Source organism: Diceros bicornis, chromosome 8 (assembly GCF_020826845.1).
Source record: "Diceros bicornis minor isolate mBicDic1 chromosome 8, mDicBic1.mat.cur, whole genome shotgun sequence".
In the NCBI taxonomy this organism is placed as follows: Eukaryota; Metazoa; Chordata; class Mammalia; order Perissodactyla; family Rhinocerotidae; genus Diceros; species Diceros bicornis.
In genome coordinates, this window is record NC_080747.1 from 63,052,002 (window position 1) to 63,071,818 (window position 19,817).

At 34.3% G+C, this 19,817-nt stretch overlaps 1 protein-coding gene across 4 annotated transcripts in view; it reads right to left on the reverse strand.

The window, feature by feature from the left end:
• CNOT6L (CCR4-NOT transcription complex subunit 6 like) overlaps positions 1–19,817 on the reverse strand; it is a 100,478-nt gene that overhangs the window by 12,937 nt on the left and 67,724 nt on the right. For all 4 annotated transcript variants that reach the window (XM_058547323.1, XM_058547326.1, XM_058547325.1 and 1 more), the window contains 3 exons: positions 12,996–13,064; positions 12,012–12,169; positions 9,600–9,754 (listed from right to left, as the gene is read on the reverse strand). In XM_058547323.1, the coding sequence (XP_058403306.1) occupies positions 9,600–9,754; positions 12,012–12,169; positions 12,996–13,064 (382 nt within the window). The remainder of the gene's footprint in view (positions 1–9,599; positions 9,755–12,011; positions 12,170–12,995; positions 13,065–19,817) is intronic.

The following is a 19,817-nucleotide window of genomic DNA, read 5'->3' on the forward strand; positions in this document are numbered from 1 at the left end:
TAATAGAGGAAGAAGTGAAAGGTCCTGAGCTAGCAAAGAGCTTTGTACATTTACAGGGTAAAAAAGAATGGAAGGGTATGAAACGATGTTGGAGATGAGAGTAAGAGGAATGACTGAAGGTTCCAAGTAAGGACATGATATTATTTGATTTATATTTTTTAAGATCACTCCAGCTGCTTTGTAGAATGGATTATAGGACCCAAAGTGGGAATTGTGAGACCAATTAGAAAGTTTCTGAGGTTGTTTGGATGTCAGATGACAGTGGCTTACACTAAGGCAAGAGAAATAAAGAGAAGTAGGCAGACTCAAAATATGTTCTATAGATATAATTGACCATCCTAAACAGCAGACCTTTTCAAACATATTTAAGCAGTGGAATACTTTTTTCAAACAACTTCTGGTAAGATTCCCCTATATAAAACAGATAAAAGCAGTATTATGTTTGAATAAATCAATCAGTGAAAACAATGAATCTGTTTTGGTGATAATAAAAATTTGAAATCAGAGGGTATAAATAATAATTATAGTCTTATATCAGTCTCAGTATCCAATTTATTTCTGAATTTTGTTTTGTTTACACAGTATCAATAAAAATCCTGATTCACATAGACACACAAATACAAGTGGTAAATAACTGGCCTTGAACTCAGAAAAAGCAAGCAAGTAGGCAAAAACTCAATTTAGATGTCTCCACCAAAACAAGTTAACTAAGCAGTACATCAGGAAAATGTTATTGATTTCCAGTGTTAAAATTTAGTATTTGAAACACTTTAGTGAACATTTTTAAATTATAGTTCAATTATTTATAGGAACCTAGAATTACGTGGGAAAGTCTGAAAATCCTACTTTATAGTAATATTTTTAGTATTGGAATATTTTACTTTTACCAAAGTCAGGCCATTAATCAGGGAGGGATCTAATTATTAGAAATGTCTTTCTTAACTAAAATTTGTTTCCCTTTATCTTTCTTCCATTAAACCTAGATCTAGATCTTTTCTTTAAAGGAATACATAATAAATCTAATTTCTCTTCCACTTGACACCACTTTAAATATCCCCCCCCAGTCTTTTCTAGAAAAGAAATGATCAATTCCTTACACGATAAATGGTGTAAGACAGTTGTTCACTTGAATAACTCAAGTTTACCCAAAGGTACAGTGCCTAGAATTGGGCATAAGTGAACTACTGCCTTCTTCATTTTGGACTGTACTTTTGTTAATAAAGACTAAAATTGCACTTTGGGTACAGCCACATTAATTATAAGCCAAATAAGAACTAATATATCTCTAAAACTTTTTGGGTCTTCTTTACTCTTAAGCCAGGTTCCTTCAGTCCTGCATTTATAGATGCTTAAAAACAAACACATAAAAAAATAATTAAGTTACATATATTTATTGTAGAGATTTGGGAATGAGGAAAAAATATAAAGAAAATTTAAAGTCACCTGCAACCCAACATTCATGTTAACAAGTTAATATATTTCCCCAGACTTTTCTCCATGCATATGCACACAAATATTTTTTATACAATTAGGATAATACTCTATAAGTATATATTTTGGCTTATTAATAAACATTCTATCAGGGATATTTCCCTATGAAATTAAATATTCCTCAAAATCCATTTTTATGATGGCATTATAGTCCCCTATACAGATTCGCCATAATTTATTTAACTCTTCTGTGTTGGACATTTAAGTCACTTGTGATTTGAGCTATTATTACTAATGCCATTATGAACATTTTTGCAATAAATATTTTTCTGTACTCTCAAATGATTTTATCCCTCCCTCTTTTTCTTCCTTTAATAATCTAAAAACAGCAGACTTTATCTACTTCTGCTGAGTATCATTTCATGAGATTCTGCTCATTAGTTCATCCATTCAGATATTAAGGGCACTTTGAAATTTCGTTCTCTTTTTCCAAAAGATTAAATATTGCTGCCAGCTTTTTTTTTTTTTTTTTGGTGAGGAAGATCGGCCCCTGAGCTAACATCCGTTGCCAACCTTCCTCTTTTTGCTGAGGAAGATTAATCTGTGCCCATCTTCCTCTATTTTGTATGTGTGACGCCACCACAGCATGGTTTGATGAGCGGTGCATAGGTCCACACCTGGGATCCAAACCCGCGAACCCTGGGCTGCCAAAGCGACGTGTGCAAACTCAACCACTGTGCCACTGGGCTGGCGCCCCCCACCAGCTTTTTGGTTTTTACAAATCTTATGTGTATACATCTATCTTCTCTGAAGTAATCAAAATTCTCAGTAGGACAGGACAAATAAAAGAATAAAAGCTACCCATTATTGAAGATCTAGTCTGTATCAAGATCTGTGATAGGTACTTCACACATATTAGTCCTAAAATTTGCAAAAACTTTGCAAAGGGGTGGACGTGAAGATATACTGCCCAGATTCCTCATCAATCCTTCAGGAATTGCTCCAGTTACAGAGAGCTGCCTTACCCAAGGTCAAGTTCTTCTGAAAGTGGCCCACCTCCAATTACAGATCAAAAGCAAAAGATAAAGGTCTGGGGATTTTGGTCCTTCCCATGTTAACTCTGACATGCCATTTTAGCTCCACAGCTACAGGTGGGGTCAGTTGAGGCTGTCAGGCCTGCAACACAGCTCTACTCTCTATGCCCAATTCTGCTTCTTCTCCCTTCCATTCCACAGGTATTGACCCCTAATAAACTCCTGAACATCAAACTAACTCAGTCTTCTCTCTGGAGAACTCAAATTGCAACAGGTAGCATTACTATTCCCATTTCAAAGATGAGAAAAACTGAGGCTTGGAAAGTCTTTTTGAAAAATGAGATAGTTGGTTCATTCATCTCCAATATCCTATAACTTCTCCTATACTCCAATATTCATAATAGATTACCTTTGTCAGTACTCTAATCATACTTTTGCAAGATCTTTTGGTACCATGGGATATAATTATCTTGATTTGGAAACCTAACTAGTTAAGGCAGTTTAGTGACTCTCTTGGCTTACCAATCTCATCTTGGTTTGCCAGTCTCCTCTTCACCTGCTCTTCCTTAGTCTTTCCACTGTGAAGATAATTCTCCTCAATAGAGATCATGAAAGCAAAATAGAAGTTGTATAGCTCTGTTTTTAACTCGATTATCAATTAGTGATTACACAATCCGCAATGAGTATATCCCTTCTTTACAGTGCAAAATATTATTTAAAATGTCCTCCCTGTTGCCTTAGCATTTTCACCAAACTTTTGCTTTTTCTTAATTTTACTGGCAAAGATCACAGGTTCATAAATTCCTTTTTAAAATATATGCTTGGTTATTGACTTTTCTTCATTAAAAAAAATACATCCTTTTAAAATGAATCCTGAACAATTATTCTGCTTATTAGATGCCTCCAACTACCCCTCCAACTTTCTTCCTCATTGGTATAATTTAGAAATGTATTGTCCTACCTTTGACTTTTAGAACTTCCCAATATTCTCAAGGTAGCCACTGTTTAAGGTCTTTGGGTTCAAAAGTTCAGAAAAATAAAGCCAGTTTTCCTAAACAGAGTACGTATGTCATTATAACTAACACTTCCTTCCTTGGTGTTTAGAAATACTAAAGGGGACAAAGTCACACTCTCGAGTTTTATCATTTCAGTTTCACCAAAAGCTGAAGAACCAAAGAGACAGTTAAGAACTAAGGAACCAAAGAAAGTTCCCTCTTTCCAACGAGAAGTAAATAAGAGCATAAAGATGATTCCTGAACCTTGAGAACTTTTCAGGTACTCTGCTTTCAGAAAATGAGATTCCCAGCAGCAGTGCAGATAGTTGTAATCTCCTACAACTTATCTTGTTTGTGTTTATTTTATACTATAATTCATTTATAATAGAGCAAGAAATAATTATCTATATTCTATCCATACTAACTTAACAATACTATTTCTTACTTTCCCCTCCCACACACAACCAAATGCACTCCACTCTGCTTCTACTTTCTGTCTCCAAGATTTCCAGACAGGTGATATTTTGACATACAGAAGTCTTCCTCCATTCCTTCCATTAGATGTTTCTTCTGAATAAGACATACTGGTTTATAGTTACTTTCCACTCATTAAACCAAGTCATCAAGCCTTGATAATATGTAAAATCTTAAACTTGACTCTCTATTTCAATTTATTTTATTATTCCTACTCTGTAGCTAGTACACAGATACTATACGAATTATTCCTAATGCTATTTTCTTTTACTTAGTTTAAGAATTCTTCTGTATATTCACCTTTTTAGAAATCTTATTTCACAAAAGGTCAAATGGGTACGAGAGAGATCATATAAAATGAAGATTGCTATGACCAAAAAACAAACAAAAAAGACTGCACCCTTCTTACATGATCTGAGAAAGATTAGTAGGTTGAATGTTTCAAAAACAGGAAGAACATATCTAAAACAGCCCTTCAAATAGAACAAAGAACTCAATTTCTTACTAACTTGTGATCTAGAAGTAATTTTATGGGCTCTGATGTGATTAACTTAATGCTAGAGAGAGGACAGTGAATACCAACTATGAACAAGCAAAACAATCTAAAAGACTTAAGGAATATTCCCTTCCCAAATTCATTTATGAGCCAAAAGGAACAATGTAGTACATAGTCAAGAAGAGAATATAACTACACAAAAGTTAACTACGACCCTTTCTGGATCACACCCAGCACTCTTAAACCTAAACCAAACGCAAGTTTTTATTGTATATTCAGTATAAGACGCTATGAAATGTGTTCTTGGTTCCCTTTTAGTAATCATGGGAGTGCCAGAAAATAATTTACTGGAAAAGTAAGCTTAGAGACTGGGATAAATAGAGAAGAAAAGTGGATATACACCATCCTACCTATATTTGTACAACTCTTTTAACCACTGAAAGCACTTTCACATCCTTGATAATCTTAGCCCCATAAGAAACCTCTGAAGTTAGGTGGAACAGTTATTATTATCCATATTGGAAAGGTAAGGAAACTGTGGTATGAAGCAATAAGTTTATGTTAACTTAATGGGAAAGTTAACATTAGAAACCAGGGATCATAATCTGTTTTTAAAAACTCACGTAGACAAATTCTAAATGCAATCACCACCTATGATGGAAGAAATTAATAACTGAGAAACCAGTGAGATAGGATTATCCTAATAGGTCATTTTGGAATGATACTATACTCTCTAAATGCCCTCTTTCCAAGCACAAAACTACCTGTCATAATACAGGAAGAAAAAGCAAGGACGTGGCCTTACCTGGTACCTCTGAGACTGGAAGCAGGTTAGAAAGCAGAGGCAATACGAGAAGGACTAAGCACCACGGCAACCTAGTTCCGAATCACACTGGAAGAGACTGCCTTTTCACGGTGTAACGGTCACACTGTTCTAAAACTGCTGTTCTCATCTTTCCCTTTCTCATTGATTTGAAACAGAGCATCATCAGATCATAACTGCTAACCTCAGGAACAGCAAGTAAGTCTAGTATCTAGGTCTGGTTTCATCTCCATTTTGGATTTCTGTATATCTGGCTCCAAGACCCCGCTTCTCCTGCTAAGTCCATAGGACAAAACACGACAAAAGAAATTTAAATTTCCGTGTCCAAAAAACTTATCTATAATAACAGTCTCTCCATACACACATACATACAAAATACATACATACATGTATATGTGTATTCCTATAAAATACTTCGGTCTAAAGACAATACTTATTGAGATAAAGGAAAAAGCAAAAGCTGGATTTCTGGGGGCCGGCCCAGTGGCTTAGTGGTTAGGTGCATGCGCTCTGCTTCCGCGGCCCAAGGGTTCGCAGGTTCGGATCCTGGGTGTGCACCGATGCACTGCTTGTCAAGCCATGCTGTGGCGGTGTCCCATATAAAGTAGAGAAAGATGGGCACGGATGTTAGCCCAGAGCCAATCTTCCTTGGCAAAAAGAGGAGGGTTGGCATCGGATGTTAGCTCAGGACTGATCTTCCTCACAAAAAAAAAAAAAGGTGATTTCTGGCATTTCATCCATCAAAATTTCTATTTTCTGGTATCTCTACACATCTAACTACCCGAACAATGATATTCATAATAATGACCAAAAGGTGCTACCAAATCTTTAAGGGCCTTCTGAATGACCAAAGATTAAATTAAACTAGAATGAATATGATGCAAGGAATATTTTATTGTATTCTAATTCTCTGAATCTTGGTAATCTGTGTCCTAGCCTTTACTAAGCAACATCCTATCCTTTCATCATGATGGATAAGAGATTTTTATTATAGTATTTTGCTAAAAATAGCAATTATTATGATTTCCACTTATTGTTACCTACTCTGTACCACTGTTTTCTACAAAGGGAAAAAACTGTCATCAATGAACTTTAGGAATTATCAGATACTCTGGTTTTAGTGAGAATGAGTACAGAGAGTTGAAGTACTCTTCTACAGCAACCTTTTGACTTTGTCAGTTTTGTAAATCATATAAAGAAATTATCTTACAAGGTAATACACAAATATATACAAATGAGGAAATAAGCCCAGAAAGGGTAAGTGACTTGTTCAAAATTATACAGCTATATAAGTAAGAGAACCATCTGGCTTCAAAACTGTCTTTTCTTTGCATTGTATTTATTATCTCTCCAATCTGAAGAAAGAATAGAATAAAGGCAAGGTAGTATACTGTGTGTTAAATTCCAAATAGTTTGGCATTGGCTAGTTAGCTAATATGACATCAACAAGTACTTGGTACTGTTCAGAAGAGGCAGAATGTAATAATGTATCACACTCAAACTCTATCTTCATCCATTGCTGGATCAACATTACTATTTAGACAAAAAGAGTTGAGTAAGGGAAGAAATATAAATGACGCATCTAAGAATTTCCTATATATTCATCTCTTAACTAAATTCACAACATTTTTAATAATTTAAGCATCGACTTCCAAATACTCAGTTGTTTAAAGTTTCCTAGACAACAGTTATAATTGTTAGTTCAAAATCTTAACCACCTCTAGTAAATTATCAAGGCATTTTAGATTTTCCTCTCAAAACTGTGAAGGGAATGATAAAAATTGTATTATCTTCCTTCAGAAAGAAACAACGGGGGCTGGCCCCGTGGCTTAGCGGTTAAGTGCACGCGCTCCACTGCTGGCAGCCCAGGTTCGGATCCCGGGCGCGCACCGACGCACCACTTTTCCGGCCATGCTGAGGCCGCGTCCCACATACAGCAACTAGAAGGATGTGCAGCTATGACATACGACTATCTACTGGGGCTTTGGGGGAAAAAATAAATAAATAAATAAAATTGAAAAAAAAAAGAAACAACGGGAAACAGAAAAAGAGCTTATTTAATGTTAGATGTCTCCATGTTATCAGTACTTTTTGTAAATTATGGAGTTTCAAGGAAATTTGTATATGAATATAGGTAACGTATATCAAATTCAAGGCAATTTTTCAGAATGAGGTAACCTTATGAGGCACAAGTAATATCGAAAGCTCAAACAAGAAGCCTTAAGATTCAGTTTAGTTCAGGTTAAAAGCACTGACTATAAAAGCCAGACTACTCTCTGTGCCTTGGTTTCTTCATCTATAAAAATGAGGAAATAGCTCTATTCCTACCTCTGAGGGTTGCTTTACAAATTAACTAAGATAATCCATATAAATAAAAGGCCTGACACGTAAACACTATGGAAGTAACAGGTATTGTTATTCTAAAATGCATTAAAAAAATCACCAACCCACTAGAAGAATTTAGTATATTCTGACCTCAAATACTACAGAACTGTGTACTAGTTATTAACCAAAATGAGAATATCTCTATTAAAAATTCAAAGACAGGAAAGTAGTACAATAAATGAGAACAAGTAAGCCAAATATTTTTCAAATATACTTATTCACATTTACTTAAAATAACATGCCATGCTGGTAATATGTCTGTATCAATAAAAATATTTAACTGGCTTTGTTATAATAGGTATTAAACAGGGAAATATTGGAAAATAGTCACAAGCATATACATGCTTATTCTATAAGTAGATGATTCCCTATCTAATGTATCAAACCCAAATTATTAACCATGGGATTCAATCTCTATCATACTTCACACATTCCAGTCTTCTTTTGGAGGTTCCCTCAAATTTTCCACTCTAAAACTTTATGAGGCAAAAATATGCTTCTCTCTTTTCCTCAAGACAATAACCAAAAGAATTTGCCTCTAACCATCTAGTCATTCAGCCAGCACTCAAGAGATAGCCTTCTGAGCATGCTATGGCTCCGCATCCTCAAGTAGGAAATGCAGTTCCCAAATCCAATGCATACAACATAAACCCAGGAAGAGAGAAACACTAAAATTACAAAGGACTACAGATACAGAGAAATATCACAATAATAAAAATATTTCCAGGACACTTTATGGTTTACCAAGGACCTACCCATTCATTACCTCATTTAATTCTTGTTAACTATCTTTGAGGTAAGTAGGCTGAACAGATACCGTTTTCCATTTTAATCTCAAGAATATTAAAGCACAGAGGCCTCTACAAGATCCTTTATGTTTTAATAAGTAGATTCATAATATTCTCATCTTTGATAATACTTTAATCAACTACATTAATAGCCCTGAAAAAACACAGGTCATGTTTTCTGGATGTTTGATAATGACTGCTTTCCATCGTCCTGTCTCAATCAATCCTTTACCTCCCCACCTCCATAAACTCTGTGCCTCTCTTTTGTCCCGCCTTATCTATCTATGCATATCTCTATCTTACATATACCATATTACACTGTGATTTTCTTATATGCTTACCTTTTCCTACTAGACTGAGAGGAATTAGGAACTATGTCTTGTCTACCTTTGTGTCCACCGTGACTTAGCACAGCACTTGTCACAAAGCAAAAGCTCAGTAAACATTTAGTGAATAAATGATTAAATAAATGTATGAAATACTAATTGAAAAAAATGAAAAAGTTGATAAAGTGAATGATTCTGAAAAAGGCCAACTACCAAAAAAAAAAAAAAATCACAGAAAGAAACTCAGATCACTTATTTCTAATCTTAAAAGGTACTACTTTCTCTTTCTACACCAAAACTAACACTTTAATTCATGAAAATACATTAGGGGGCCGCCCGGTGGCGCAAGCAGTTAAATGCATGTGCTCTGCTGCAGCAGCCTGGGGTTCGCCGGTTTGGATCCCGGGCATGCACCGACGCACCGCTTGGTAAGCCATGCTGTGGCAGCGTCCCATATAAAGTGGAGGAAGATGGGCATGGATGTTAGCCCAGGGCCAGTCTTCCTCAGCAAAAAGAAAAAGAAAAAAGAGGAGGACTGGCAGATGTTAGCACAGGGCTGATCTTCCTCAGAAGAAAAAAAAAAAAGAAAATACATTTGATTACAACACTATATTCAAGTATACACCTCTTAAAATTTTCAATGTAATTTGGCAATAAAAGCATAAAAAATATTCTTATTTTCAATACACAGTCTAAAAAATAAAACATTACCAACAGTTTTAATTATATTTATACCACTTGATTTATACTTTTTGTTTATTTTATAGGGTCAAACCAAAGACAATTTGAAATATTTGATAATTAAAGAAGTAGGTTTACACTATTACACTTTGTTTCCTTAACTCACTTTTCTGTTTTGAAGAATATTGCACAACCGTCCACATGCTTTCTCTCCTGCTCAGACATGATTTTGGCACGTGACTTTGGAGAAAAAAATCCATCATATCCACGCTCCTTCAATGCTGGCAGAAAGAGAGTGAAGTATTGCTCTGTTTCCACTTCCTGAGATGAAAGAAAAGTTAGCATTGATATACAAAGGGAAACTCTGATTAAGATATAAAAATATTAAGCGTTATAATTAAGATGTGACTAAGTTAAAATAATTCACACAACAAATATTATCTATGTTACCTTACTGCTAGCAGCCACCATTTGACAATGGCAGCTTTCTAAACATGAAAGAACCAGAAATGTCACATGATTTTCTCATGCTCTCACAGCTAGTTGGCCCAAGTCTCTTGACTCCCAAATTAGAGTTTATTCCACTATACTTCACTTCCTCAAGACTGGTAATTAAACAAAGAAAGTGGGTCATACTATAAATTAAGTGGTAGGAAATAGTAAATTTTATATATGAAGAGGTAATTTTCAAAATTATTTATTTTTCTCAAGTGTGGTGGAAAGGAATGATACCCAAGAGTGAGCAGCTTAAGATCTATCAACAAAAAATTCTACTTTAAGGAATTTTTAGGTACCTGAATACCCATGATCCAATGGTCTCTGTTAATTTCGAAATTAAGTTAGACTATTTTATTCTTTGACCCGTTAAATACTTTTAACAAATCTTTCCAAATGAAATAACCAAGCGTGAATGATTTATGTATGTTAATGCTCATAACAATATGATTTTATAATAGAAAAAACTCATAAACAGCCTAAATGTCCAACAGTAGGGAAAATGCTAAATCATTTAATATATATATACACATAATTAATTAGCTTTGAAGAATTTTATTAATATGGAAAGTACATTAAGTGTAATAAACAAGAAACAAAATATGTCAATAGTGTGATCTCAGTTTTATTTCGAAAATATATCTGTAAATAAATAGGTGAGTAAAAAAAAATGTGTACAAGAAATACTTCAGAAGTTTTAACACAGCAACTCTCTTTGGGATATGAGATTAGATGTTTTCCTCCAACATTCTGTATATTTTTTCAAAATTTTCACTTCTCTAGAATGAACACTTTAGAATATAGTATTACTTTTATAAGAAAATATATTTGTTAATGATGTTTTTATCCTTCAAATTATATTTTACTTAGAAGACTGGGAGGCTGTTATTACTACAAATACAAAATCAAAAGAAAGACGATTAAGTAACTACAACAAGCCTAATTTTGTTTGCCTCCTCCTCCTCCGAATTGTGTCAGTTCTCAGTGTTTAGAAGAAAATCTAATTTTTGAAGATTTTTACTTATTATTATTTCCCAGGAAGTCATATGAAACATGGACAACATAAAAAAATTTCATACAAGTTACTCTAGTATGAAAAAAATTATTTAAAAAGTAATAACTTTCTTCTTAGGCTATGCTGAAAAGAAGATGTGAAATTATAACGTTTAAATTTTAAAATATGTTTATAGGCATTTAATACGCTTTGAAAAGTTGCTAAGGAAAAACCTACTAAAAACTTCCTATAAACCTTCTCGGCTATTCATTAGCTGAGTGCTAAAAAGAAGTGATTAAACACATATTTCAATGGAAAGGTGCTTCTTCAGTTAAATTCATTAAAATAAAGTGTTGTAAAACAGAGGAGTCTAAATTTCAGAAATGATTTTTAAAATAAGGCAAAAATACATGAATGATAGTAAAATACTTTTAAATGTTTATCATTAAGGAACAACAGTGGGCAAGCAATTTTTTTAACAGATTCCATTATAAGTTAAATTTATATTCTTGAAAGACCCAATCTTCTGTAGTTTTCTCTTTCAGCAATACCAATGATTTGTTCATGAGATGAACTGTTAACATGAATAATGGGTGAGACTATTTTCACTTAAGAAAATAGTAGATGAGAAGTGGATGGCTGAACTTAGCAAAATAGTTTCACTGTGGAAATGTCTTATGGGCTTATTAAAATTGTCCGTTTTTTTTTTGTGAGGAAGATCAGCCCTGAGCTAACATCTGTGGCCAATCCTCCTCTTTTTTGCCGAGCAAGACTGGCTCTGAGCTAACATTCGTGCCCATCTTCCTCCACTTTATATGGGACACTGCCACAGCATGGCTTGACAGGCGGTGCGCGTCGGTGCGCACCCAGGATCCGAACCTCTGAACCCCGGGCCACCAAAGCAGAGCGTGTGCACTTAACCGCTATGCCACCGGGCCGGCCCCAAAACTGTCCTTTTGTTAAAAAGAGAGAAAATAATTCCTTTTGAGTTTTGCTTTGAACACAAGATCTCTCCCAAAAGTAAGATCTCCTACTATTATGTGTAAGTTCACCTTTAAGTTAAAGACAATTTAATTTCTGTAGTGTTACCTGAAGACTAATGATATCTGCGTCACAGTTAACAATTTCTTCCATAATTCCCTTTTTCCTGTATTCCCAGTTTAACGCCCAGGATGGGCAATAGCCATATAGCTGCCGGGTGGCATATTTATCACATAACACATTGTAACACATAACCGTGAATGATGCTAAGAAGTGGGAAAAAAAAACAACAGACAAAAGGGAGAAAATTAGGCAACTTTTTCTAAAGTAGTATCATGTATATATCTGCACAAGCACACATGGCACACAAATATACCCTAAATATCATCATTGTGAAATGCCTCGGGCAAGATTCTGTTAAACTACATCTACTACACCTTCACTAGGAGACCATCACACCAAAGTTCTTTTACTAGATTTAGACTAACAGTTCATATTTAAGATTTTCAGCCAATTTACTTTGATAAATAAAAATTCAAGTTTTAAATCAGAATGCTAATTTTTTACACATAATGTCTTGAGCAAAGCCTCTCTGTATAAAGGGAACAAAAGTAAATTTTAGTTTCATTTTCATTACAAGGCTCCAATTTCATTAATTTTTATTAACAAAATATCCATACTTAATACTTTTTTGGACCTTGTACTGCTCTCACTGCTCTGAGCCAGAAGAATATGGACTAACAACCTGCTTAAGAAAGATGAAGTATCTGAGTAGTTTAAAATTTTTCAGAAGAAAATTCATTATTACTCATTTTTCTTAAATCACCCAATATCCTGTGTGAAGATGTCACTTGGAAGGCTCTATTACAAGGATTAATTTTACAACCAAGAGTTGCATCATTGTGAAAGATACAAGATTCTTGTACATAAGCCACAGTGTAACTTTTTTTTAAAAGTCTTTCCATCAGTATTTTTAAACTCATCTACTGAGGGGAGATAAAAATGAAGGCCTGTTAATTATATCACAAAGCCCAAATGACATTTCAAGTTATTTCTGGAAAAAGTCAAGGAAGAATAAGAAAAACTATTTACCTGATGGCAGAATTTGGTCTCGTTCTTTTAATGTAATCCATGGCCTCGGAGGAAGCTGCTCTGGATGAACTGGAAAAAAAAAATTTTTTTTTAAACATAAATTAATTTCATGTGCTTCTAAAATCAGTATCATTTACTTCATAATGTTAAACCAACTTTTGTTTTCTCTTCAGCTATAATGGCCCACAAACTGACTTAAAAATCTAATATTGAAATATAATGAAAATTCATAAGACAAAGGAAGTTTAAGAAGAGCTATGCAGAAAACACGTAACCAATATATGAAAAGAATATTAGAAAATTCATTAATGGCATTTCCATTTACACAGTTTTTATGAAAGTACCTCTTTAAAACCTTAAGTAAGATCTCATGTCTTAATTATACATGTAAATTGGGTTGACTCAGCCTTGTTCCCTGCTAGGAAATCAAAGCTATGTGAAGTTCCAACATACCGATGAACTAAAACACTCAAATATCTTTAAAACAGAAAAAACACATATGAATGTATAATAAAAATTAATGAATTTTCTAATGGGGCTTCCATTTCCTAATTTTAATCTTTCTCCCTTTTATAATGCCCATGCAAAGCAAGAGATTAGAACTACATTGTACAGGAAAAAGGAAGGCACTGGTTAAACATTAATTGCTCAGATATAATTATCAATACCATGGAACTAAATGCTACCCAAGTATCCAATGAAAGAAAATTCACTAAGTTAAGATTTAACTACCCCTTTTTCTTCTTCTCTTTAAAAGCATTTGCAATTACAGGACAATTTGATTCAAGTTTGCAGATTTGCTCAGCATAGTGGCTGAGAAATACATTGCTTTAAAACAGAAACACTTCATCGTCATCCAGCCACAGAAATTTTAACCAAAGTATCCAAGATCTTAAAAACTGTCACTTTACTCCCTGGCATTCCAGAAGTCTACCTAAAGGATGCCTGGTTTTAGCTTCCATGTTTTTCACAAAGTGGAATGAACATTATTTTGCATATTCCATATGTAGCCAGGACAGAAATGAAGGTTATCATAAGATGACAAACAAATCATACAGCTGCTTCAACATACTGAATCCTGAAATATAATCATACTTTCTAGGAGTGCCATGCCTGAATCATGGCAACTATCTCAAAAACAGAAAGCTCAACATACAAATACAATGAAGAATAAACAAGGAACTTTCTAGCTGTAGGGATCCTTTTTAGCATATGGTTAAAAATTCAGAAATCAAGAAAATTCTCAAAATAAAACAAGTATGGTGATGTCAACATTTTGGTGCTTGCCAAATATTAACTAATATATTTTAACTAATAAATAACAATATATCAGGTATAAGTAAAATGCATAGTATGCACCAACAATACCCAAAGAGCCAACAACAGAGGAAACACACTCTTTCTCACCAGTAACCAGGAAAAATAAAAAGCTGAGATAGTATGTTTTTATCCAGGTTGACAAAAAAATTCTGTTGACAAAAAAAATTTAAGTTTACTAATATCCAGGGTCAGTAAAGAAACAGATACTTGCATGTACAGCTGGTGGGAATATAAATTGGTACAGCTCTCTGGGAGGACAAATTGGATCATATTTTAAATTTTAAAACATCCATGTCCCTGTGACCCAGCAACCGTATTTCCTGGAATCAGCCCTATCTGCTTAAAGCAGCATTCAAATAGATATTCATTACACCATTGTTCATAATAGCAAAAACAATGGTAAATGCCTAATATCTATTTTACAGAAGTCTATGCTACAGTTTAAAAGAAAAAGGATAGATACATGGGTGCTAAATTGGAAAGAAAAACAAGAAATACTGAACAAAAGTAGAAAAATATGTAATGATAAAATATGACATTTTATTAGAAAAAATTTTAAAAACACACATGAAAAGAAATACCATAAAATTTCTGCTGGTATTATTTTTGTATGTAAATGTCTAAAAATATCTACAAGGATACACACTCAACTTACAGGTGCGTATACTTACATGTAAGGGACTGAAATTAAAGGAAGTGGTCAAAGAAAATTCTAGTCTTAGGAATTTTAACATTTTTTACAAGAAGAATATATATTCATGTGTAACATACACTTAAAATCAATTGCTTTAAAGATGAAACTGCAATGCCAATGATACAACAAAGGACAAAAATAGACAGTTATATGGGCTACCATCAAATAAAATAAAACAACACATCTATGGATGGCTAATCTTTTGCAAAGGAGTCAAGAACATACAATGGAGAAAGGAAAGTCTCGTCAATAAGTGGTGCTGGGAAAACTGGATAGCCACATGCAAGAGAATGAAAGTAGACCATTATCTTACACTATACACAAAAATTAACTCAAAATGGATTAAAGACTTGAATGTAACATCTGAAACCATAAAACTCTTAGAAGAAAATATAGGCAGTACACTCTTGGACAGTCTTAGCGGTATCTTTTCAAATACCATGTCTACTCAGGCAAGGGAAACAAAAAAATAATAAACAAATAGGACTACATCAGACTAAAAAGCTTCTGCATGGCAAAGGAAAGGATCGACACAACGATGACAACACACCAACTGGGAGAAAATATTTGTAAATCATATAGATGACAAGGGGTTAATTTCAAAAATATATAAAGAACTCACACAACTCAACAACAAAAAAATGAACAACCAGATCAAAAAATAGGCAGAGGATCTGAACAGACATTTTTCCAAAGAAGATATACAGATGGCCAACAGGCACATGAAAAGATGTTCAATATCGCTAATTATTAGGGAAATGCAAATCAAAACTACAATGAGGTTTCACCTCACACCCATCGGAACAGCTATAATTAACAAGACAAGAAATAACAAGTCTTGGAGAAAATGTGGAGAAAAAGGAACGCTCATACAGTGCTGGTGGTAAGGCAAACTGGTGCAGCCACTATGGAAAACAGTATGGAGATTTCCCCAACAATTAAAAACAGAAATACCATATGATCCTGCTATTCCACTACTGGATATTTATCCAAAGAACATGAAATCAACAATTCAAAAAGATTTATGCATCCCTATGTCCATCACAGCATTATTCACAATAGCCGACACGTGGAAGCAACCCAAGTGTCCATCAATGCATGAATGGGTAAAAAAAATGTGGTATGTATACACAATGGAATACTACTCAGCCATAAAAGAAAAGACAAAATCGTGCCATTTACGGCAACATGGATGGATCTTGAGGGTATTATGCTAAGCGAAATAAGTGAGACAGAGAAAGACAAATATCGTATGATTTAACGCATATGTGGAAGATAAACACATAAATAAGGAGAACAGATTAATGGTTACCAGAGGAAAAAGGGGTGGGAGGGCAAAAGGGACACAGGGGCACGCACATACTATGGTGACGGATAAAAACTAGACTATTGGTGGTAGTCTATACAGAAACTGAAATATAACAATGTACACCTTAAATTTACACAGTTATAAGCCAATATGACCTCATTAAAATTTTTAAAAAGTTAAAAAAAATACTGTTTAATAGATAAATATGTACAGTCCTAGACACAGTACTAGAATTTGAATCAAAACCAAAGATAAATCTCTCCCCTTTATGAATAGAAAAGAAGAAACAGCAGTTAACATCTTAATAATCTCACAGCATCATACCTAAAATGTAATAAAACAATAATTCTCCCATTTTTATCTCCCATACATGCCACACTAGGTGCTTGACAGCCCTGCAACCAGCCCTGGAGCCACTAGGAATAGACAGGGGAAAAAAACAGAAACCAAGAAAAGCCTGATTTCTCTGGCCAATGGAGTGGAAAAGGAGGAGGCCCAGTGGGGACTAGGTGGGAAACTCACACTCAGCGGCAGCGATGAATCAATGTTGCTGATGGCAACCTCTTCAGCAGAGCCCAAGAGAGCCAACGCATCCCACACCTCACAGTGGCCAGCAGCACTGAGCCTGGACTGCCCACAGAGGAGGTATCAGGTAAGCCTTGGAAGGGCTGACAGAACCCAACATGCTAAACCTAAACTAGGCAATTGCCTGCTAAAACTAAGATTTAAAAAGAATAAAAAATCTCCTAATATAATATTCAAAATATCCAGGGTACAAGTGAAAATTACTGGTCATACCAAAGACCATGAAAATCACAACTTAAGTGAGAAAAGACTATCAAGAGACATCAGCATAGAGATGATTCAGATGTTGAAATTATCTGACAGAGATCTTTAGAGCAGTCATCATAAAGCTGCTCTAAAAGCATAAAGTAATTTGTAATCATAAAGTAATTACAAATCCTCTTGAAACAAATGAAAAAATAGAAAACTCATGCAAAAAAAGGTTATATTTTTAAAAAAGGACCAAACAGAAATTACCAAAAAATACAATAGCCAAAATAACAAAGCTTACTGGAAGGGCACAATAATAGAGTAAAGATAACAAAAGATAAAATGAGTGACTATGAGAACAAATCAACAGAATTCATTCAATACAAACAATAAAAAGAAAATAAACTGAAAAAAAATGAACAAAGCTTGAGAGACCTGTGGGACTATATAATAAAAACTCTAAGACTCATACAATCAGAGTCAAGAAGGAAAAGAGAAAGGATGTGGGTGTAAAAAGTATTCTAACAGATAATGACTAAAAATTCCCAAATTTAGTAAATGACATAAACCAACAAATTCAAGAAGGTGAGTAAACTTCAAGTAGAATAAGCCCAAAGAAATACACACCAAGACACATCATAATTAAACTGCTGAAAACTAAAGACAAAGAATCTCAAAATCATCTGGGAGAAGTGACCCATTACCCATATGGGAACAAAGGGTTTCTGTTCTGAAACCATGACAGCCAGAGGAAGTAGCACAATATTTTTTAAGTGCTGAAATAAAAGAACTGCTAATTGCAAATTCTGTATCCAGCAAAACTATCCATCAGAAATCAAGGGAAATGAAAACGTTATTAAAGGAAAACTAAAAGACTTTGTTGCTAGCAGACCCGCCCTTAAAGAAGGGCTAAAGGAAGCTCTCTAAACAGAAAGGAAATGATAACAGAAGAACTGGAACAAAAAGGAAAGAACAAGGAATAAGTAAAATTAGCAGTAAATAATAGATTATCTTTCCCCAATGAGCTGCTTAAATCATATCTGATGGCTGAAGCAAAAATTTTAACAAGATCTGTGTGGTCCTCAATGGAAGTAGAGGAAATACTATAGAATTATATTTTAAAAGTAGAGAGGGTGAAGGGACATAAATGGAAGTAGGCATCAATAATTCACTTGAAGTGACAAAACAACCACTAAGAAATCTATAGAAGGTAATATACTCAAAAACAGCATAAATAAAACAAGATGGAATCTTAAAAAATGTTTAAGTAACCCCCAGGTAACCAAGAAAATAAAGGAGAAACAGAGAAAACAAACAGAAAACAGGTAATAAAATGGCAGACTTAAGTTCTATATATCAATAATTACTTTAAATGTATAGTCTAAATACACAAATTAAAACAGTGGAATCTTGGTAGAGTAGATAAAAAACATGATACATGACAACTGTATGCTGTCTACAAGAAACTCACTTCAAATACAACATAGTAAAGCTGAAAGTAAGAGAATGAAAAAAGATATACGATGCTAACATTAAACCAAAAAAGCAGAGTGGTTATATTAATATCAGATAAAGCAGACTTAACAGCAAAGAAAATACTAGAAACAAAGTCATTACATGATGATAAAAGGATCAATCAAACCAAGAAGATGTAGCAATCCTAAATATGTATACACCAAACAACACAGCCTCAAAATACATGAAGCAAAAACTAACAGAGCTGAAAAGAGAAATAGACAAATCCACAATTATGGTTGGGGATTTCAACCCTAAAATGTCAGCATTTGATAGGACTACTAGATAGAAAATTACAAACGACATAGAAGAACTGAACACCACCAACAACAAAAATGATCTAATTTACATTTATAGAACACTCCACCCAACAACTATGGCATATACACTTTTTCAAGCACCCATGGAACACTCACCAAGACAGACAATAAAACAAACAAATTTGAAGAAACTGAAATAATACAGAATAGGTTTTCTAACTGGTCCCAGACTGGAATCAAACAAGAATAACAGAAATACAATAGGAAATTAAACAACACATTTCTAAATAATCCATGAGTCAAAGAGGAAGTCTGAAAGGAAATTTTAAAAAATACATTAAACAATGAAAATACAACACACCAAAATTTGAGGGATGCTGCTCAAGTAGTTCTGAAAGGGAGATTTATAATGCTACATGCTTACATCAAAAAAGAGGAAAGATCTCAAATCGACAACCTCAGTTTTTACTTCAAACAAGAAAAAGAACAAAATAAAACCAAAGCAAGCAGAGAGAAGGAAATACTAAGATATAGAGAAACAGAAAAGTTAAACACAAAAGAACACAAAAAGATACACAGTGCAAATTCTAACCAGAAGAGAACTCATATAGCTATAATTTTTCATGTAACTATATTAATATCAAAGTAATAAGAACATAACGATAAAAGCTTCAAATAACCAGAATGATGGAACCCATGAAAACAGACATTCAAAATATACAATTAAAAGGCTATAAGAGCAGCCGGCCCCGTGGCGTAGCGGTTAAGTGCACGCACTCCTCTGCTGGCGGCCTGGGTTCGGATCCTGGGCGCACACTGATGCACCGCTTGTCAGGCCATGCTGTGGTGGCATCCCACATAAAGTGGAGGAAGATGGGCACAGATGTTAGCCCAGGGCCAGTCTTCCTCAGCAAAATAAGAGGATTGGTGTGGATATTAGCTCAGGGCTG